At 41.6% G+C, this 22,176-nt stretch overlaps 2 protein-coding genes across 4 annotated transcripts in view; one reads left to right on the top strand and one right to left on the bottom strand.

Annotated features, from left to right (window-relative positions):
* si:dkey-91m11.5 (BCR activator of RhoGEF and GTPase) overlaps positions 1 to 4,825 on the bottom strand; it is a 34,898-nt gene extending 30,073 nt beyond the window's left edge. The window contains exons 1-3 of one of the 3 annotated variants that reach the window (XM_025005596.2): positions 4,551 to 4,825; positions 4,104 to 4,353; positions 2,636 to 4,019 (exon numbers count right to left, since the gene is read on the bottom strand). In XM_025005596.2, the coding sequence (XP_024861364.1) occupies positions 2,636 to 3,962 (1,327 nt within the window). In that variant the 5' untranslated portion in view covers positions 3,963 to 4,019; positions 4,104 to 4,353; positions 4,551 to 4,825. Of the gene's footprint in view, positions 1 to 2,635; positions 4,354 to 4,550 lie in introns of those variants that run through there. The other 2 variants (XM_017414675.3, XM_037975858.1) reach the window with 2 other exon arrangements.
* Positions 4,826 to 5,654: 829 nt separating this feature from the next.
* ift81 (intraflagellar transport 81 homolog) lies at positions 5,655 to 19,958 on the top strand. The gene is made up of 18 exons (XM_017414500.3): positions 5,655 to 5,798; positions 5,904 to 6,007; positions 6,654 to 6,834; positions 6,925 to 7,014; positions 7,217 to 7,282; positions 7,558 to 7,668; positions 9,471 to 9,555; positions 10,026 to 10,189; positions 10,271 to 10,366; positions 10,803 to 10,949; positions 13,294 to 13,443; positions 14,315 to 14,443; positions 16,549 to 16,638; positions 17,347 to 17,433; positions 17,545 to 17,616; positions 17,811 to 17,896; positions 18,136 to 18,181; positions 18,868 to 19,958. The coding sequence occupies exons 1-18, from the start codon at positions 5,655 to 5,657 to the stop codon at positions 19,048 to 19,050; spliced, it is 2,031 nt and encodes a 676-aa protein (XP_017269989.1). The 3' UTR covers positions 19,051 to 19,958.
* Positions 19,959 to 22,176: the final 2,218 nt, after the last annotated feature.

Below are 22,176 nucleotides of genomic sequence, written 5' to 3'. Positions count from 1 at the left end.
TTATGGCACAAACAACCCATCAGAGACACGGCCTCCTTAAAAGGTCCACAGCTAATCAGCAGCTCTGCTCGCAGTTAGGGATGACAATTGGCCTAGATAACCAGAAACCAGTAGACAACACTCAGGAGAAAAATATATGAACTGATACGGGTCAATTTCAGACTGTTCGTTTCAGTCAAACGTAACAAAGAGATGCAGCTAAAAGGCAGCAGGACAAGCACTGCTTTGTTTGTGGCAGCTATGGGATGTAGCTAATGGTAAGTCACTTGTCTTCCTCAAGCTGAGACAGACTGACACCATGCCAGACACAACACGACCGCAGCGGGGACCACGTCACTTCTGTCTACTGCGGCACTCACATATTCCATGACAAGCCCCAGAATACAAACACCAAAAAAGCCCAAAGTAGCTACTGACATGTTTATTGTACTTTACAGAACATGAGCCTTTCTAATAGCTGCTCACCGAGGCTTTGCCGCTTTATTTTGTAATAAATGCAGCCAAACATGATGCTTCCAATGCTACAGAAAAGTCATGAAATCTTAAGCAAAAGGAGGAGATTTTTGTAGAAAATCAATAAATACATAAAACAACCTCGCCTCCAGCCAGCTCCCCAACCTAAGACCTAATCCAGCGTCACGCACCGTAACGTCGTTACAACATCAGTAAAACAAATCCAGACTTCTGGTAATCCACAGAGCAAGGTCCACATGAGACAGGCTGTACCATTATGTCAGGAACAAAAGCTCAGCCAGCTCTGAGACAGGGCGACTTCAGCAGAGTGTGTCAAACACGTCTGGGACCATTAAAAGACGAGGGAACTTCACAGAAATTACACACACGGGGTCAGTTGACTGGTCACAAGATGAACTACTCAGAGAGAGCAGCTGTGTTCTCATCACTGCATTTCTTTCTTCCATCGCAGAAACAGCGGAAAACTCTCAGCTACTACCACGCCGGGTTTTAGCTCAACAACTGTAAGATCTAGTGAGTTGTAGCCATTCTCGTGTAAGGCTGATTAGCTGTGGCAGCCATCTTGAATGAGTTGACTCATTGTTTTTTTAGCAGGCAATAAAAACAACAACAACAAAAAAAAAATCTAAATTCCCAGTCTGTTCCCATCCTCTCGACAAGTGGACATCTTTTTTTTTAAATTATGCTTCACCTTTTTTTGTTTGAACCTCTCCTTTCACTTTTTTCTTCAATAAACACCTCTTTATCCCAAATTAAATGAGAACCCTGAGTGTGTGACCGCAGCACCGACATACAACACCGTGAACCCGTTAGTCATCAGAGCGGTACGCTAACTTACACTCTACGCTGATTGCATCATCGGCTCGCTGCTTATGCGTACATGCTTCTTTTCAAGAAGCTTTACACTGGATCATTTGCATAACCAAAACACACACACTATTCTCATCTGCTGAATCCAGTCCAAACAGGATTTTTTTTTCTGGATTAAAGCAGACACTTCTGCACCTCCTTCTTCCAAAAATCACCTGTATCCCAATCCGCTCTTCACTCTTCAGTAGCTTCGGCTGCTGACAATACACGGCGTGTCGCTCATTTTGATAAACATTCCTACAGGGGAACACACACCCCTGTCTTTCTCCTTGTCCTTGGCATTGGCTGCATACCCGGACCACTCTCCTTATCCTACTTAACATTGTTATATTGTTAACGTGTCAATACTGGCTCTCAGTGAGCGATTCTTCTATTGTGTTTACACATCTCAACAGGAAACAAGGATGGCAGGCGTCCTGATTGGAGGCCACGTGACACACTTTAGGCCTCGTAGCTCCTCTCTTCTAAGCGAGTCGTCTGGGCTTTTTACAACCCACCTCCCTTAATTCAGCACGCTAGAAAAACCCCTTTTAGGTTAATCACTCTGCTCCAAGGACAACAACGCCGATGTGTGTTGACACGAAAACACCCCGGGTGGACAGGACCGAGCGACTAGGAAGCCCCAGGGTGGTGGTGGTGGTGGTGTGTGTGTGTGGGGGGGGGGGTCTTCCTGATGGGTCCGTAGCACTCAGCGGGCACCGAGCAGAAGGGGGGCACAATACTGCTGGAGACACGCAAAACCACTGCTGAGGAGATCAGTGTGTTTGTGGAGCTCTTCTCATCTCCCTGAACTCCCTGATGGGAAATGAAAAAGCCTCAAAGGAATGATTTAATATCCCTTTAATAAGGACGAGGCCAGAAAATAAGGTTCTCATTAATAAAACCAGAAGATATTGTCTTTCAAAATCAAACCTGGCCTCTTTTTTTGTAGGCCACTTTCACTGGAATAAAATCAACACTTCCCTTCCTGTTAAATGAAACCCAAGGAAGCCACAAACAAAGTGTGTCAGAGAATAATAGGTGCATCATAATCCTGACTCTAGAAAGATGGATTTTGTGCATCAGACTAAAAAGAAAAAAAATTAGGACATCATTAAACAGATTGAAGGTGTATTTTACACATCAGTGAGTCATTCTGTATCAAAGCCAGTGGAGGCGCGCGGACATGTTTCATCTAGTGATTAGCGTGGGCCTTTCAAGTGCTTTTACTGTCCTGATCCATTAGACCAGGTTTTTCTTTTTTAGTCATTTTAATCTTGGTAAAGAAAAAGTGTGTTTTGCATCAACTCACCCAGATCTCCTTGAACACTGTTTTCATGAGAGGTCCTGCTGGACGTGGTGGAGTCCCCGTCACTGGGCCACATCTGGCCCCGTTTGCGGACCCCAATGCCGGAAGCCATGCCCTGCTGCTTCTGACACTTCTGTGACAGAGGTGTGGGTGGGCTCCCACTGTCGAGGGAATGCTGGGAGGGGGAGCGGCTCTTCTCTCTGAACATCGGACAGGTGGTGGGGCTGGGGGACACGTGGCTGGACTGGCCCGAGGAGAAGTCCTCCTCGCTTGACGTCAGGTTCTCGTTGGAGCTGCAGTCCGGCGTGTAGCCCCCGCCGACGTCATCAAAGCTCCCAGGAGAATAGGAGCGCCGGGGCCAAGTGAGGTGAGGATCCTCCTCTACGCTGTGGTCCCTTATGTGGATGACTCGTGTGTCCCCGTCGGCCATCATCCCGCCAACGTACACACTGGTATACGGCTGAAACTCCACGGTCTGCCTCTCAGATTTCCCACCGGCAGACCTGACCCCACCGTCTTTCAGGAAGTGGGAGCTGACCTCGGGATCGTCAGGCGACCCGTTGTAGCTGCAGCTCCCCTCGGTGGACCGGCCTCTCTGAATGGCCTTGCTGATGTCTCCCGCGGTAGCTGACAGGTTCCCTGGCAGGGAGTGCAGGGACCTCTTCCGCTCCATCTGCATGGCCTGGCAGCCCAGGGTGCTGATCTTGTCAGAGACCTCCCTGTCATTGACCCTGACCAAGCCTCGTTCGTGGTGGTACTCCAAGTTCACGTAGCAGGGTTTCTCCTGACCCCCTGTCACAGATAACCCCCTGCTGTCGCCGGCCGTGTGAGAGTTGGCCCTCCTGATGCGCTCAAAGTTGGACCTCAGAGCCGCCACTGAGCCTATGCCCACCGGGAGGTCAGGAGGCTCCGATTCGTGGCAGACAGGGGACACCCCTCCTTTTTGTTTTGAACCATCCACCTCTTCTGGATATCTATTACCCTTCCCTGTCTTGCTTGACCCCCTCTGCTGCTCCTCCGCTGATGCGTCATCAGCGTTGGACCGCCGTTTCTCTGGGCCACTGGTGAGCTTGCCGTCACTTGTCGGGGTCGTGTTTTTGAACCCCCATCGCTGACCATCATAGGACTTCCTCTCCTTCGCGAGCAAAGTCTGCAAGTAGATCATCCGAAAGCGCTCCTTGTTTACTTCCTTCTCCAAGTGCCTGACGGATGACTTGCACTTGTCCAGCTCCTGTTCAATGTCCCCTAACGAGTTCAGCTCCATTTTAGGGGGGTCCGACTCAGGGAACTGGGCTCTCCATGCATCCACGAACCCCAACGGTTCAACCATGGTTGACAGCCTGCTGCGGACAGTTCAGTCAGCTAACAACACACAACGTATGCAGTCCTGCTGAACAAAGAAGTTCGTAACTCACAGCTTCCATCGTGCAACAGCACATAAGTTCACACATGTAAGAATGGTTTTACTCACAAGCAGAAGGATAAAATCCTACAGGGACATGATTGGTCTAATCCCTGAAACCCTTTAGAGAAAATCCAAGAACTCTGAGTTCATCCTTGCTTCCCCCCCCCCACCACCTCTCGGTCCTGTTTGCTGGTCGTCTATCCTCTGGAGATCCTCTCTGTCTGTGTTGGGTGTCAAACTGAGGCGCAGCTCTCTGCTGTTTTGGTCAGCAGCAGCAGAAAGAGGAGGGGCTACGTGGATGCGACTCTGATTTACGCTTCAAATACAGGAAAAGAAAACAACAACAATTGTTGGGTAAAACGTACTTTCTGAGAGAAACGTGAGTTCAGTCAGAGCTGAAAATGGCAAACGGACGTCCGCCCAAAAAACGTGAAGTCGCAAATATATATATAAATATATATATTAGAAACGTAAAATTACACATGTGGCTCCTTACAGCGGAAAAGCATATACCTTCTACGTTGTAAAAAGGTGCGGTGGTTGTCCTCAACATACCACAGCTCAGGTCAGGTGGCTCCAGAAAAACGACGCCCCGACTTTCTGAACGGCGACCCGTTTCGTTCGCTGCTCAAACTCACTTGTTATCCTTTTTAAGGGACAGACCAATCTCTCCCACACAGCTCCAAGCGTGCGGGTTTGCCACACAGCCAACTGTACTTTCGGTCGTCTTATGAAAACTCAGGTCAATCAAACCAAAGTTCATTTGTTTGCGCCCGCTGCCTCGTGAGCATACCGCCACCTTACGGTTGGATTGGTCAAGTGCTGCGTTCATGTGCAGTCCGAAAACTCTCCGCTTGACTTTTTGAACCCGTGCGTACAACGCGCCCCGCTGCTGTTAAATGGAGCGAGCCACGGCGTAAATAAATCCCGAATGTGTTTTATTTAAAAGGGCAATAAATCTAATAATAAATCAGTCGATTTTCACTCCAAGCTTCATTTGTTTTGTTTTACATTTAGCCATAGTTATCCAAAGCAATGCGAAGTTGACTTTAAACTTTCCGTTCTTCAAATGATATTTTTGGTAAAATTCTGTCATATTTGTTGACGAAAAAATGTAATTAGAGTCACATGCAATAACAGGTTAATGTTATTTATTTTGGTTGATACAAAATTTAAATTTAAGCATAAACCAAAATGCTCCCTGTTTGCGAGTGATGTAGCGACTCGTCTGCCTGTATTTTTAGTTAAAAGACATTTAGAAATCGCATTTCCTTGAACTCACCACCGAAGCTACTTCCTGTTAGCAACCAATCCATGACGCCTAACGGTTTCTATGGGGCTAATGACAACAAACATTTCTTTGCCTAATAAATTTAATACGCGAAACGGTAAAGTTATGTTTTTTTATTTAGAAAAGTGCATTTTATATATAATCACTGCTTGTGCTTGGTAAGACGTTTCTAGAACGCCTTAAGAGTTTTACAGGTGGGCAAGCTAGGCTAACTTTGTCGACGACAAAAAGCCTTTTTTATGTTAGCGTTAGCATTAGCATAGCAGGCTAATCTAGCGTTTGACATCACCGAGTTATCGCAGCGTAGACATTTCAGAACTTCCATCATGAGCGAGCAGCTGAAGTTCATCGTTGAACAACTCAACAACGACCCATTCAAGAAAAGCTTCAACCTCATCACGTTTGACTCCCTGGAACCTGTGCAACTCCTGCAAGTTTTAAATGATATTCTGGCCGAAATAGACCCGAAGGTGAACGAAATAATTGTCGTGAGACGTTCGAGTGCGCCATTTTTATGATATTTCTTCAACGCCAATAGCTTTATTATGATTTTATTTTGTGTCCGTACATTTTAGCAAGCCATAGATATCCGAGAAGAGATGCCTGAGCAGACAGTGAAGAGAATAAGCTCTCTGCTGGGGATGCTGAAATACAAACCTCCTGGCAATCAGTCTGATGTGTAAGTGTCATTCAGACAAGTAATTTTAAAGCTCCTGTTTAGTTAGAGATGCGCTTGACTTTATATGTTGTCTTAAGATAATTTTTTTTCTGAACTTAAATCTACAGCATATTTAAATGTTTAAGTTATTAACTTAATCTCCCAGGCTTCTCTGCCATAACACGTTTAGATAATCACCAGAATAGTTGGTTAATCTGTAAAATTAGGAAAGTGAAGTCATGTTCGTGTGATTTTAAAACATGTTTTCATTAAATGCTCTCATTTTTTAATTTAACTTTTATTTATCAACATCTAAAATATTAAACTGTCCGCAAAAAATGGTTGATTAGTTTTATCTTTAAGCCTTTTTTGGTCTAATTTTTGTCACTGGAAAGATTTCTATTACGTCCGTCTGTCATTGTCATTGATCAGTCAGCCTTTCCTACCCTCCTCCAGTTCTTAATACATATTTTTTGATGCGAAGAACGTTTTTGCTCATATTTTTTCCAGTACATTTACAAAAATATGGTGACTTATTACTCACATGGATTTTAAAACCTACAATTTCCCAAAACAGTGCTACTTTGAACACATTTCTGGTGTTTTCTGTAATGAGGATGTTCACATAGATGTCCCCGTGAGCTTCCTGTTTTCTCACATTTTACAGGAGCAGCTTCAGACAGGGTCTGGTGACTGGCAGCAAACCTGTGGTTCACCCGATCCTCCACTGGCTCCTGCAGAAGGTCCCCGAGCTGAAGAAGAGGGCATACCTGGCCCGTTTTCTGATGAAGATTAAGGTACCTGCTGATTTTCTGCAGGACGACGTTATCAATGACACCTATCATCAGGTTTGTTCATACATTTAACTTTAATGCCCTGTGTCATTTTCTAATTTTTAGCATCACAAATGACTTAAAGTAACCCGTGTGTGTTCACAGTATGAAGAGCTGGTGGAAGGGTTTAAGACGTACCATAAGGAGTGTGAGCATCTGAGGACATCAGGCTTCTCCACTTCAGAAATCAGAAGGGTAGAAAGCAGTCGGTTTCTTACTGGTCATAGTTTGTTAGAAATAATTAGGGTTTAGTTGTTTTTTGTTTAAAAAACAGTTATAGAAAGCAACAATAACTTCTCTTTTTTTATACATTGCAGACAATAAAGCAGCTGTTAAACATGGTTGATAAAAAGCTCTACAGCATTCCTTTTTTAAATTTTTTTTTTTGCAATACCAGGACATCAGTGCCATGGAGGAGGAGAAAGACCAACTGATCAAACGTGTGGAGAGGCTGAAGAAGAGGGTAAGGCTGACTGTTTACATCTATAAGTCCCAGTAGGCTTTAGGTTTTACTCTGGAATGAAGTCAAGCGCATATCAGTTTTACTATGAGCTTCAACAGGCATCTAACAGGTTGTAAGAATGTCCTGACAAGACTGTCAAGTAATAACGTGTTGATTTAAAGGGACTTACTTATGGGCCCCTGTCAAAAGGTGAAATCTGACCCCGTCAGAGGTTCTTGGTTATTCCTACAGGCCTGTCAGCGGGCATTATATCACGTTACCCGTTGATCCTCTAGGTGGAGTCGGTGTCCAACCATCAGCGGATGTTGGAGCAGGCCAGACAGCTGCGGGTGGAGAAGGAGAAAGAGGAGTCCTTGACCTACCAAAAGAAAGAGCAGAAGAATCAGGTATGTCCTTCAGATTACTTTTGGCTTATCAGCACTTTTCTTCACATTAATATAGTTTAATAAGAAAGTTTAAAAAGTTAAATAAACCAGTGTCTGCTTAAAAACATCCTAAAAGAATGCATTTGAATGTTTTTTATAAATTATAAGAAAAATAACTAAGACAGCTGAAATGTTCTTTTTGATGTAATTTTCTTTATTTTCAACAAGACATTTTCCAGAAATCAGAAACATACAATAATAACTATACAGTAATAAAATAAATCTTTCACTGAGGGAATTGATTGATATACATGGTGGAAAACTCTTAAGTCATTTTAAAGGTTAAAAGCTAAAACTGTCCTGCTCTGAACTGAGAGAAGCTGTTTACTTCAGTTTTCTTTGGTCATTGATGTGACAACTAAATGTTTTTTTCCGTTAACAATTTAGTTGAAAATGTAAAATAAAGATAATCAGTTTTTATATAAAACCCCTTAAATAGTTTGAGTTCTTTACAAAAAAGAAAATATCACGTGGTGTAACCATCGAGAAACAACAACTTTTGTCCTTTTATATTGAAATCCATTCCAAGACGGGATGTTTTCTTAAACACCAAAATGAAGTGGATCCACGACAGCTATAAGAAGTTTGGTGCCACCTCTTAAACTTTTAGCAGCTGGTATGTAATTACCACAGCTTGATACCATAATATAATGTTCTCTATTTATAATATAATGTCTATTTTTTAAAATTGGATGTGCTTTTTTTTTAAACACAGCTTGTTTTGTTTAAGCGATTTATTCTTTATTTGTTAGATTTAAAAACTAAACTTGAAATGTCGTGTGATGCGACCACATTTACGACCTCCTATATTTTTACTAGTTTGATTACTTTCCGAGAACATTTTTGTTTTGCTAAAATCAAATAAAATAAACATAATTAGGCAGATGTCAAATTGTATAAATATGTCAGCTGTGTAGATGTGTTTGTTCATAATTTAAGATTTATATTTGACTTTGTGAATTGATTTCATTAAGTACTAATGTCAAACAAAAACAAACACAATGGTATTTTTTTTTCTCCACAGCGAACATGTAAATATATTTCTCCCCTCTATCCAAGGAGAGAGGGAAAAATTACATTTATAAATGTTTTAAAGTTTTATAAAGGTTTCTTTAAATATGCGGCAAATTTAAGTGTTGGGACATTTTGGTGAGTGTATCTACAGGAAAAAAGTGTGAAAAAGTTGAAAAGTGTTTTGTTTTTCTGACAATGAATGTGAAGGTAGGTCTCGGCATGTTGCATACTGGGACGGAAAGTGTCCACACTGTAGTTGTTGTCTGCTTTGCTTTTATTTTGTTTAGCTAAAATTGTTGAACCTGGTTGAGAAGGGAAGAGATTAAGATGGACATTACACAGTGAAACTGAATTATAGTGCATCACTAAATAATAATATTTCCCAAAAAATTAGGACCACCTAAAGGATTCATTTGTATAGATACAAGTGTGTTTTGCCTGTTTGTGTTGGTATTGTTGTTCCTGCAGTGGACAGATATGTTTTAGCGTTTGGATCAGAAATGAACTGAAATACAACTTTAGAAGTTAGCCCTAAAGTCGGCGCATAAAAACACAATCCTGACATTAGAAGTGGTTGTCCCGTCGTGTAAAAGCAAGGGGGAATACAACATAATGTCTAAACAAACGTAGACATGTAACGTTTTCTTCTTTGTAGACCTAAATGTTGACCTGGTAATCATGAAAACGGGAATCATTTTGAGTTCAGAGGTGACCTGTTGCTCCTCGGTAATCGTCTGCTGTGCGTTCAGCTGTTTCAGGCGGAGCAGAGGCTGCTGAGGTCGCAGCAGCAGTTGAAGGACTTGCGACAAGCGGCAGCAGATGCGAACCCAGAGAGTGAGTAACGCTGTCCGGCTGCTGCCTCTGCAGACCACAGCTGGACAGGAAGTTCAAGGGCTCCACGCACTGTGAGGCGGGCGACTCTCGGCTGATAGACATTCATGTGTTAAGACCCTGTGATTACGTTGATCTTTGATGTGCTGTAATAGGCACGGTCTGATGTAGAACTAGTCTTATTTTGGTCTCATTTAGTGCTGGCCTTTCAAGCCAGAGAGATATACACGTTAACACTTTTTAAAATGAGCTGTACATTGCAGAAGGAGGTTGAGCTGCTATGTTTGAGTAGCTTAGTACAACTGATGCATGTTCAGTTCCAAAGAAATTAGGAAGTTGGGTTTATCCCTTCATATTTTTAGGCACGTTGAATATTATGTACGTGTAACTTTGCTAGTCTCAAGGTAATCAGCTGTGTGTTTCAAACAGGTGAAGCTCAAAATCTTGTAATGAAAAGCTCTTGTATCTTTCAGGTTTAATGAAGAGACTTGAGGAGAAGATCAAGATCAACTCCTACATGGTGTCTGAGAAACTCCCCAAAGAGCTGGAGGGCATAAGGCGCACGGTGCAGTACTTTCAGAAAGTGTCCTCAGAGCCTGCCATGGGCCAGGCTGATCTCCATGACATGGAGGATAAGGTCCTGACCGGGACAGGGTGTCACGTGTTACAGCTCTGTGGTCATTTCTGAACGTCCTTTCACGCACTCTCTCTCTCACAGATTAAAGAAGTTGACTCTCAGATAAACCAGCTGATTGAGAAGAGGATGATGAGGAATGACCCCATAGATGACAAACTGACACTTTATAGGCAGCAGGTGCTTGCTTTTTTTTTTTCTTTCCTTTTTATTGTTGTTTATTTTGTCTCGTGTGAACTGGGCTTTGGGAATGCTGACTACGATGCCGAAGGGGATTAAATAATCTCTCTCGCCATAATTTGTTTGTATAAAGAACATTTTTTGTTTATCTCAAAACCATTTAATGGAAAATTCAAAATGTGTTTATAAATATGTAAATATATTCTTTTTTCCTTCTATCAGTTCTCAGTGTTCTTGTCACAGCTGTGTTAACTACATGGTTGAGAAAGCAAAGTTTTGTTTCTTAAACAATGTCATGTTTTTAAATTTCAGGCTCATTTGTCACTCAATTAGCATGACTGAACTGCAGTCTGACACGATAGGTCAAAAGTCACTGAGGAAAAAACAACTCCATCTCTTTCATGATTGTGTATCTAATGCAACATGGCTCTCGCAGGCCTCCATTATCTTTCGAAAGAAAGAGTCGAAGGCAGAGGAGCTTCAGGAGGCGAGGGAGGAGCTGGCCGCTGCAGAGAGGGATCTAAAGCAGAGAACCAGCCAGACACAAGGCTCACACGGAGAAGAGGTCATCCGCGGCGATGAGGTACGCTGTTCTGTTGGCGCTCACTGTCATGAAGTGATGCAGTCACTGAATATCACTCGTTGCGTTTACCTCTGTTGCTGGATATTTAAAAATGTGACCGTCAGCTACTGAAAGACAGCAAAAGGAACATTTTTTATGACTCTCCCTTTTGTCTTAAAATCACCTACAAACTTCAACATGTCCAAGTCTACTTGTGAAGATTAGTAAACCACTGAAAATTCAAGAGGCTATTTCTGTTCTTATCCAAACACAGACAGGCTCACTGCCTAATGTTACTTATCCCTTTCCCCAGTCTCCCCCACATTCCCATGTAAGCCAGAAATAGATCACAAAAGAGAGAATACCCAGAACAGGGAACTGCACTGGACAAACTTCCTGAGAGCAGGCTTTTTTTTATCTTTGCTCCTAGAAATCTTGTAATTCATGTCAGCTAGACATATTCAGCAGAGAAACATTTGTCTGTATTTATAACTCATGGTGAGGATGTGTTGATGAGGAGACCTGAATTTTGGAGCTTAAACTTAGTGCTGCACTGAAGTCTAAATGCTTAGAGCTTTTGCTGCACACGTTATTGAGCTGACTGTAAAAGTCCTGTGTTACCTGATGAATGGGAGCGGTGCAATTACAATTTTTATACCTTGGTGTTTGACACATGATGAGAGCTGTGCTTTCTGCAGAGGTGTTTCTGAAACAAGCTCTACTAAAGTAGAAACTTTTTTTTTGTTCCCTGGCCTCAGAAATCTATTTTGTAGCTATTCTCAGGTTTTCATTATTATTACGCAGTACAGTACAAATAATAAGCTGATCTCTGGACAATAAACAGGACGAGTAATTTCACTGATGCTGCCAAATTATAGAAGAAGTGAATTATCAGGGGGGAAAATGCTTCCATCATGTTTATTATCCTCAGTAAGAGCAAAAAAAAAAAAAAGTAATTTGAGCTGCTTTGGGGAGAGGTAGGGAACTCTGTGACAGGAAGAAACATGTTGACATTGTGAAAAACTGGTTTCCTTTTTAATTAACTTGCCTGTGTTTGTGTTTTACAGCTATGCTAAGACACAGAAATTAAATTTAGGCCCTTTAAGTTTGACTTAAATTCTGAGTGGGGGCTGTTTGTACGGACAAAGAGGCTCTTGAGACCTTACATGAATGAAGTTAGTGGAAAATGTTTTGTCAACCTCAGCTTATCAGGTTCCTGCGTAGTTTTGGCCCATCAGCCACAGTGGAGATGATCGCTTTATCAGAGGTATTTTCCATTCTGACGACAATGTGTCATCACATGCCACGGCCAACTGCGGGGTCTCTGAGGCATGAGTACATGTGTTCATCTGTGGTTGGCCAGTAACATAAAGCAGTTTTTATCAGCCAGCCCTATCGCCTGTTTAAATTCGGCCTCTGTTTTAGTTAAGACACCATCCCAAATGTGGCGATCCTATAGGTACGGCATCGCTGCTGTTCCGCTGAGTTCTGTCACGGTGGCAAATGTGTGAATTTGTCGCCCGTCTGTTTTACGACAAGCAACTGAGCTGCAGTCCAGTTTTCGCAGCAGTTGTTTTAGGGACACGGTGTCAGGAACGCTATGCAGTATTACTCCACTGTGCTAATTCCTCCCTCCGCCACGTCTGCCCTTGATGTCCCAAAATACACAAAGAATAAAAGTGCGCGCACAACATGCACGCACACACCCACGTCCACGCCCTCACTCACTCGCACATCAGGCTTCGTGGATCCCCCACAGGACCCTATGCACATTCTGCAGTTTCTGGAGCTGTTCTCCCGTGTCCATGTTCATTTATAGCCGCTCTTCATTGCGGAGGAGTCTGAGCACGTCCCAGCAGACGTCGAGGGTGGGGACTGACCGAGCGTCCACTCCAAGCACTTATTTTGTTCGATGAAGCTGTTTGCTGCACATAGTTAACTCTTCAAAGGATAGAGTATCTCTTTTAAATCATGCCGTGCCCCCCCCCCCACACACACACACCCTCGAGGCCCCTCTGCTGTTCTCTAATCCGTCCCCTCCCCTAGCTCGACTCATTGTCTTCCCCCAGGGCCTTTCAGAGAATCTCAGCTGTGCTGGACACCATGATGTCAAATTTAGACTGCATTCATGCTATTCATTGAAACAAGCTTTTGTAGTTACTTTCTGAATTACCAATCTGTTATGATCTCTCATTTTATATAAACTATAAAGTAAATATGTATTTGTCAAAGTGTTTGCTTGTCATAAGCTTGTCCGCTAACACAGCAGAAACGCCTCCAAAAATTATAATCTCTTTATTATTCTATGATTAACATCAGCTGCTTATTTTATGTGAAAGTTACACTTTTTTTTCTTTCTTTCTAGCTGAAACGTTTAGTGGGAAAACTGCGCAGCAAGGGAACGGCATACAAGAAGAAACGACAGGAAATCGCAGAGCTGAAAGCAGAATATGGAGTCCTGCAGCGAACCGAAGAGATTCTCAAACAGAGGCACGAGACTGTCCAGCAGAAACTGGTAACTTGACTTCCTGTTTGGAGATTGTATACAAAAATAGTAGAAATTGTCAATACCATGAGAAAAAAAAGTAGATTTCATATACAGCTTCTGGCCAAGCAATCTCAAGTTTCCTCTTTTTTTGCACTTTTCTTTTGTTTTTTTGTGGACAGTTGACTGTAAAATGCTGGATTGTTTAAGCTAAATTTAACCCATTGTGCTAGATCACCAATGTCTGCTCATTAAATGAATCCATAATTATCATTTTTTTATCAGAAAGCACACTACCTTTCTACTTTTATGATTCAGGCTGTTTGATTGCTTTTTCCAAATATGCTGTTTTCTCTCTGATGTGTTTTTAACGGTGAACTGAAGGAAGCTTCCTGGAAAAGGTTTCACACCTTCATGTGGTCAGATTACCTGACTCGCTGATGGCCTGTCTGACGCAGGCTGAGTTGCTATTTTTGATGGCTGCATCTGCTGCTTTTGCTCCGTCTGCATCCCACATTAGGAAATCGTTAAAGCAATGACGGCTTTTCTTTTAATCGCGTCTATTTCTTTTTCTAAGAACCGAGCTTTGTGGGTTTTTTTTTTGATAGAACATGAAATGACAAAAACATTTTGTTTGTCCCAGTATTTAATAACGCATGGCAAACTAATGTAATAAATTATAATTCTTGTCTTGCAGTTTCACTTTTGCTGAAAGTTTTTCAACCTTTTCATAGTAAAGAGAAGATTTAAAGTGACTGATCAGCTGATGGTTTCATATTGTTTTACATTTGAGTTGTCACTTTATAACTCCAAAGTGCAGAAGGATACAGGAAGAAACATTGGTTATTTCTTGGATGACCTTTTTTTAATTACGTGCAACTGTTTCTGCTGTGTTTTACAGCAAACCATGGAAGCTGAGAAGGGCATCTCTGGCTACAGCAACACTCAGGAGGAGCTGGAGAGGGTGTCTGCCATCAAGAGCGAGCTAGACGAGAAGAAGGGTCGCACTCTGGATGACATGTCTGAAATGGTAAAAAAAACACTTGAATTGATTCCAGGGGCCTTTTAAACTATTACAGATGTGTTTTAAACAGTTTAATCTTATTGTTTGCTTAAGGGAATGCAATTAACCTGTTGAGAAGCTACACATGTGTAGTTATCGTTTAGCTGCTTGTGTTTCAGGACCATCTCGTTCAGACTGACTTACCTTTAACGTGCACCTGTTGTCAGACATGTTGATCTTCTCACAGTAAGGGAAAGAACTGTCTCAATAATTATCCAAATAAGGTTCAGCATAAAAACATCAAGCAGTTGCCGTCAGAGGTTTACATCCATTCTTCGCTGGCATAAATGTCTTTTTAAGCTTTCAGTGACTTATTTGAACCACTTCTACAGCTGAAATAAATTTTTAAAAACAATAATTGGGTGCACAAATTTAAATTAATTGTATTTTTGTTTTTTAATTAAAACCTCACATACATTCACTTTTTTAAAAAAAATGGTGCTGAATAATATATTAACTTGGCGTGGCCAAGGCCTTTTAACTTCTTGTAAGTTGTAACGATTGACTGCCGCTAGTAGTTGCATTTTACCAGGATTTGTTTGACAGAATTCATTAGAACCAAGGAAAAGACCAAAGAACTCGGTGAAGATCTAAGAATGAGAAGAAATTGGTTAGGGTGTTCAGGAACAACCCAGGAACCACCAAGGCTCAAGCCTGCCATGAACTGGAAGCTGCTGGGACACCAGTGTCTCTGTCCACAGAGAGGACAGTTTTACTTCACCTTGGACTGAGAGGGAGCTGACCAAGAAAGAAGCTCCTCCTCAAACAGCAATACCTTCAAGATGGACTCAAATTCACAGCTTCTCACATGTATAAACCAAATGCCTTCCGGAAAAAAATGTTACAGTTAGAAAAGACAAAAATTGAGCTGTTTGGCCACGGTGACAAGAAGTATGTTGAGGTCAGGTGAGAACACTGCACAAACTGTCAAGCATGGTGGTGGTAGCATCATGCTGTAGGGCTGGTGCACCTCAAAATCTTCAACATCACCTTAAATCAACATCTAGACCGATAAAACTTGGACACATTTGGACATTCCTACAGGACAGTGATCCCAAACACATCAGAACTGGTTTCTGATTGGATAAACCAGGCTAACATGAAGCTTCTGGAATAGCCTTCCCAAAGCCCCGATCTAAATCTAATTGAAAATGTGTGGACTGTGTTTAAAAACCAGGTCCGTGCCAGGAAACCATCCACCCATTTTCTTTACCCACTTTTTCCTTTCCGGGTCACAGGGGAGCCAGTGCCTCTCTCCAGCAGTCATTGTGTCAGAGACGGGTACACCTTGGACAGGTCGCAAGTGCCAGGAAACCAGCTGGTATTAAAAAAAACTCTAGAAGAATGTTCAAATATCATCCAGAATTGTACCAGGAGCTTGTTGATGGATATTTTAGACGTGCTAACAGACATTTAACCAAATATTAGTGGGATGTATGAATAAATATGAGCCTATATTTGGACTAATAAATAAATCAATTTTGACCTCGGGTGGATTAGAGAAAATAATAAATTCAAACTTGAAGTTGTATATTATATAACCATTTCACGCTGGAAAAAGAGCGGTTCAAGTCAATCATTAAAATTAACTTGACATTCATGCCCACAAGGGTGCAGCTCTATATAAAGGATTTCTCCTAAATAGGATGCAACCATCATTGATATGCCTGTTTTCTATCTTCATAATATCATGTTAAAGTGCCTGCTTTAGAAGAAGGACTTGAGAATGACTTTAACATAACTCTACTCAAATTTAGCTTCTTACTGCAGTCAAATTGGCTAAATTGAGAGCATTTACAGTATGTTGATGAGCAGGACGTTCAAATAAACCTAAAGTTTTATTTGTTCTACTTATAGTCTCAGACATCCTTGTTACTAAATTAACTTAAATATGATCTTGAAACTAAACTTGGTTATATTTGACAGTTTTTAGAACTTTTAAAGTTGTTGCATGTTTGTGGATAGACATTTTAGAGTTGTGTAGTCTTTTTCTCAGTTTATATTTTCCTATTTTATTTTCAGATCTGTCTCTTCTTTGGTTATAATTCTGGGTGTGTTGTGACGTTTTCCAGGTGAAGAAGTTAAACTCGATGATAGCAGAGAAGAAGTCAGCGCTCGCACCGATTATTAAAGAGCTGAGGTCACTCAGACAGCAGCGAGGGGTAAGTGTCATCAAGATTAGAAGACTTCATCTTTCAAACATAAAGACAAACGATCACTTGCACCCATTAAAACAGACCTTTTATGCGTTATAACAAAAATGTTTTTTTGTCTCTATGCAACTCTGTAATACAATATAAGGATGCAGACAAAAGGCTATAATATAATGGGATTACCTTTGGGTGACTGATATGATATGATATGAATGAGATAAAACACATTTATCCACCGTAATATATCATAGTCAGACTTGAAAACATATTAGCACTTTCATGTAATTTTGTTATTATTGATTGAAATGTCTCTGAAGAGAGAAAGCTTTCATAAATGTTTAAATAAATGTTTGGATTTAAGCCTGCAAGCCAGCAGAGACTTCACTTGTTTTGTGCTTCATGCTGAACAATGTCCATTCAGAATAATTTACATGTCCATAAATAAAATGCACAATGGGAAAGCCCCCCTACATTGCTGAGCTGGAGCAGGGGATTAAGTTTTCCTACTCGTGTTCCCAGAATTACTCTTCCACCTTACTGGGTAATGTAAAAGAGCCGCAACAGGAAGACATAAATAGATTTTATAAGAGTCTTTTGTAAGTTTATTACTGAAATATCAGCTGTTTGTTGTAATCCGTCTCATTTCTACTGTGTGACCTTTGGTAATGGGTTTGTCTCTTCTCTTTTGTATATTTCATGGGATTACTGTCACAACAGGAGCTAAGTCAGGAGTATGAGGAGAAGAAGACGCAGTATGAAAGTTGTGCTGCTGGGTTGGAAAGCAACAGATCTAAACTGGAACAGGTATAGTTATTATACTCCCATCGTAATGGATATACAAATTTGAATCATGATATGATTTTGTTGATCTTGTTCTCCGTAGTGATGAAATAAGTTCTCAACGTTTATTCTCAGGAGGTGAAAGCATTGAGGGAGGAAGTGGCACAGAAGGAAAACCGATACCATTATATAAACTCCATGTCAGAGGCAAGTGTTTTGGTGATACTTGGAGGGAAAAACACGAGTCACACTAACTGTATTAACTTAGTAATATTTTCAAACCCCAAATTTGCCTTACCGAACTTGAAAATATTATAAATACATTTGCAGCAAGAAATCTGCCCTTCCACAAAACACGTGCTGCAGCATTAGGTCGATCTTTGCATTTCTTTCATCTGCAGATCATTGAGATGCAAATGGAGCGGGTAGCTGAGGAGATGAAGACCTATGTGTCCTCTGATCTGCAGGAGAGGAAGAACACCATCAGGTGAGCCTGTCGGGCTCCGGCCAGCCAGCTGCTTTCTGAAAGAATACCCTTTTTACTTTAGAGGAAGCTCTTATTTCAAGGTGACTTCATCTGCTGCCACTTCTTTTCAGCACAGAAAAAAAACCTGTCAAAATTACCAGCTCGTGTAATAACACGGTGCTGATGTGCCACACCTTTATTTAAAAACACACTGAATAAATGGAGTTTGACTGACTTGCTTTTTTTGTTTTGTTTTGTAGGGACGTGTACATGAAAAACATTGCAGAACAGGAGTTACTTGGCAAGGTGAGTAAAGCCTTTTCATGTGCTGACTCATCAGATTCAGGGGATCAGTTCTGGGAAAAATGTCTTTATTCCGTCGAAAACAAAGTCTGAGGACTGACTGTCTTCATCAGAAGGTTTACTGAACACTTACTGAGCTGGAGTCACGTAGATTTATATTTTGCCTCTTATTATTTTAATTGGGCTACAGTGAGCAAGGGAATGTAGTACAGACAATCTTGTTGTGGATATCTTCTTAGTAAATACTTAAAAATATAAAAGTGAAGATAGATGAATTGTTTCTACATACGGTACTATACACATTGCTATCATGGCATAGTTTAACAAAAGCAAAAAAGACAAATAAGAATACATTTCAAAGCAAACGTTTCACTGGAACAAAATTACACCAAACTATTGTGAGAAGCTCATGTAAGGAAACCCAAAACGTTTGACCCAAATCATACATTTTAAAGGCAACGCTACCAAATAGTAACAAAATATAGGTAAGCTTGTGACATTTAAAAACCAGAAAGAATTTTGGGAATCCTAACTGACCTAAAACAGGAAAGGTTTAGTCGGATTTAATGCCAACAAGAAAAAATGGTTCTGTATTTTTTTATTCTGTGTATGTAAACATCTGGTCTGGACTGTACAAGATGCGTGGTTTTTTCTTACTAAGCGCTTTTTTTTTTCTTTCTGGACTTCAGAAGTTACGTGAGGAGCAGAAGCTGGTGAGGGAGAACCACAGCGCCAACATGGAGCAGATGAAGATGTGGCGGGACCTGGAGCAGCTGATGGAGTGCAAGAAGCAGTGTTTCATAAAGGCCCAGAACCAGGTTTCTATTGGTCAAATCATTCAGGAAGGAGGTGAGGACAGGCTGGTGCTGTGAGGACAAGCCTGCACAAAGGACTGTTGGTTGTCTTCATCAGACTGTTACTACATGGGATTATTCTCAACAATCTATACCCTCCTGTAACAAGTCCAAATGTTTTAGAGTGTAGTAAACATGTTGATTGTTTCTGATAACTGTTATAACACAAAGTGTTTGTGTTCATTTTCCCTCTCTAAGTTTTATGTCACGTGGTTGTTGGATTTCCCCTGAGAGTTTATTTTTTCCTAAGAAGAGACCACTAACTTCTGACAATGACCACAAGGTAAAGAGCATGTGTTGAAGGACCTGCTCGAGAACAAGGGGGGGGGTTCGCGTACACATCTTTAAGAATCCACTTCCAGTCGAAGTGTCCAAACATATCGGTGTACAAAGTGGTGCACTTGGGTGCGTGGCAGTGGTCAACTATTTTTGGGAGCACAAAGTATGACCTTGGGTGGTGAATGGAGGTACAACTCTGGATTTCACTGAGGCCTCCACTACTGTAAACAGTTTGGATCATAAATCCTATGTTGCTGTTTGGTGAATTCAGTAGGACAACTGTTCACATTACTGACATTTAGTTGAATAATTTGTTTGTGTATGTTTCTATTACATTACATTTTGTATTCATTATGACTCCTGTTTTAATCCAGCTGTGATTTAAAATGGACAGGCATTTATGAAAAACATATTTGTCCATTTTAACGATGAGTGAACAAGATACAAAGCTTTCAACCTGCTGAACTAGTCTTACGTCTGTAAAAAATTTGATTTATCAAATCCTTCGCTTTCTTTCGATTGTAACTCCAGTATTTCAGCTTTATGATTCAAAGCACAGGATGTGTACAGCTCTAACAAGTAGGGAATTTAGTCGTCTAACTTCTTAAAATGTATAATTTACTCATAAACCTATAATTTACAAAGAAGTAGAGATCATATTTCATTTTTGGCAAGTCAAATGGTGCACATTCTAGTCCACACGGAGATCTTTCGAGTGCCTCGTGTTGTTCTCTACCCAGCAAATGTCTTCCTGAATGTTTCAGGATCTCACCTCAGCTTCCACAGAAACTCGATCCCCTGTTGACAGCCAACGTTTGTGGCTCTTGTACCAAATGGATCAAGTGTTCAGTGTGAAAAGCAGCTTGATGTCCAGCTGGACAATGCGGTGTTGTTATTCTTACACCACCTCACACTTCTTGGGGCCTTATTAAGACGTGTTAACAGATGACGCACGCCAGTCTTGTAAAGCATCTGAAAACAATCCCCCCCCTCAAAGAACACGGACGATGCTTGGGGATCGACCCAATGCCCTCCCGCCTTGCCAACAAGTTGGCCGCCTTTACACTTGTTTTGTATCAAATATTTAGTGCTGTCATGAGCCCCTGCTTCCCTGCATCAGTGTGACGGAAAAGCGACATGGTTTGCTTTAACTGCAGCTGAACGTTTCAATGTCAGTAAGATGAATGATAAGAAGTAAGTCTGAAATTTTATGCAACTTATGTAGGGATCTACATTCATATCTGCTATGATGCCACGGATCTTGTTTTTTTTTTAATAAACTCTTATGAGGACACCTAATATTTACTGAAACAAACTCAACCTGCAGTAATATGATGGTCATGCCCTTTTTCCAGCTGATTGGCAAAAAGGGTAATTGGGACATGAGTAGGAAAAAAAAACAAAACACTTTTTGTTTTTTCTTATTACACACACCACCAAAAGGTGAAGAAGCATGATGTTTTTGCTTGTGTATGTGTCTGTTACCAAAATATCTCATGAACCACTGGATACATTTTAATGAAGCTTTCAGAAAAACGATCATTGGATATCCATCTGCAACTGGTTCAAGATGGCCACCACATCCAACTGACCTTAGAAAACACCAAAATGGTTTTCATTCAGTCAGTTTACAGATACTGTGCTAAAATTGGTATGGGTGTAGCTGGGAGTCATTCATAACGCATACTCTAAGGCAGTGGTGTTCCTGCATGTTTTAGTTGTTTCAGCGGGTCTTCAGAGTTTACAGAAGCCTGTTAATCACTCAGTCATTCAGATCAGGTGAGTCAAAGCAGAGAAACATCTAAATGCAGGTTAGAGGCCTTTCCACTGGGTGGCCCCGCCCACTTCCAGCTCGCTTCTTAGGATCTTTTCAGCCGAGATTCCGAGCGAGTCGAGTCGAGCTGAAGGTTTGACGTCGGCAGACTGCAGGCCTTTTGATTGGCCAGAGAGCGACGTCAATCATGAGAGCGTCTCCTTCACAAAAACACCCCACCATTTTTAAAACCTTGCAAGTGAAGCATTAATTTACTTTTTAAATATATATCTATAGATAAACCAACACCGTTGTACTATGAGGATGTTTTGACAGAATTCAGACGGAGCTAGACCTAAAGGACTCCATTTACGGGCTCAACCGACCAAGGGAAGGTGGCCTCGACTCGGCCAACCTTTGGAAACCTTTGCAGAGAATGGTGAGAGTTTAGTGACTTTATTTCACTTATTTACCCGTTGGTGGTACATTTCAGGTGGCGGCTATGACGACCTGCCCACATCGAGGCGGCACTCAGTTACACAACAAACCACAGAGACCGCGTAGAACAGAGTCTAGCCGGGGCTGGACAATTGAATAACTGCTTTGGTAAACTGTGAATGGCCTGCACTTGTACAGCACTTTATCTAGTCCAAGGACCCCAAAGTGCTTCATACTACATTCAGTCATTCACACATTCATCCACATACTGATGGTGGTAAGCTACATTGTAGCCACAGCTGCGAGTGAGGCAGCCATCCCATCGGCGCCACCGAGCCCTCTGAAGTGTCTTGCCCAAGGACATAATGGCTGAGACGGACGGAGCGGGGGGTTCAAACCAGCAACCCACCAGTTAAAGGACGAACTCCTGAGCCCCTCCCGACCTCTGCCATGGTGTCAGCTCAATCCCTATTCAAGATGGCCGTCGCAGCTAATTGACTTTAGCCAACACAAATGACTACGACTCAGTTAATTTTACAGGTGTCGAGCTAAGAGTTATTCACACCACGTGCTCTGAGTGGGACATCTCGCCATATTGCATCAACATTATAAGATTTGAGTTTCAAACTCTGGCATGAAAGGCAGCGGGCAAAATGCACTCCTTTAATCTTGAA

This window comes from Kryptolebias marmoratus, linkage group LG1 (genome assembly GCF_001649575.2).
Source record: "Kryptolebias marmoratus isolate JLee-2015 linkage group LG1, ASM164957v2, whole genome shotgun sequence".
NCBI lineage: Eukaryota > Metazoa > Chordata > Actinopteri > Cyprinodontiformes > Rivulidae > Kryptolebias > Kryptolebias marmoratus.
The sequence above is the reverse complement of the archived record's forward strand: the minus strand, read 5'-3'. Positions and strand labels throughout refer to the sequence as shown.

Excerpts from the sequence above, each read along its gene's own strand:
- ift81 (XM_017414500.3), top strand. The coding sequence starts at position 5,655 with ATGAGCGAGCAGCTGAAGTTCATCGTTGAACAACTCAACAACGACCCA. Across the intron at positions 5,799-5,903 it reads TGGCCGAAATAGACCCGAAG|CAAGCCATAGATATCCGAGA; the intron begins GTGAACGAAATA and ends CGTACATTTTAG. Across the intron at positions 18,182-18,867 it reads AACAGGAGTTACTTGGCAAG|AAGTTACGTGAGGAGCAGAA; the intron begins GTGAGTAAAGCC and ends TCTGGACTTCAG.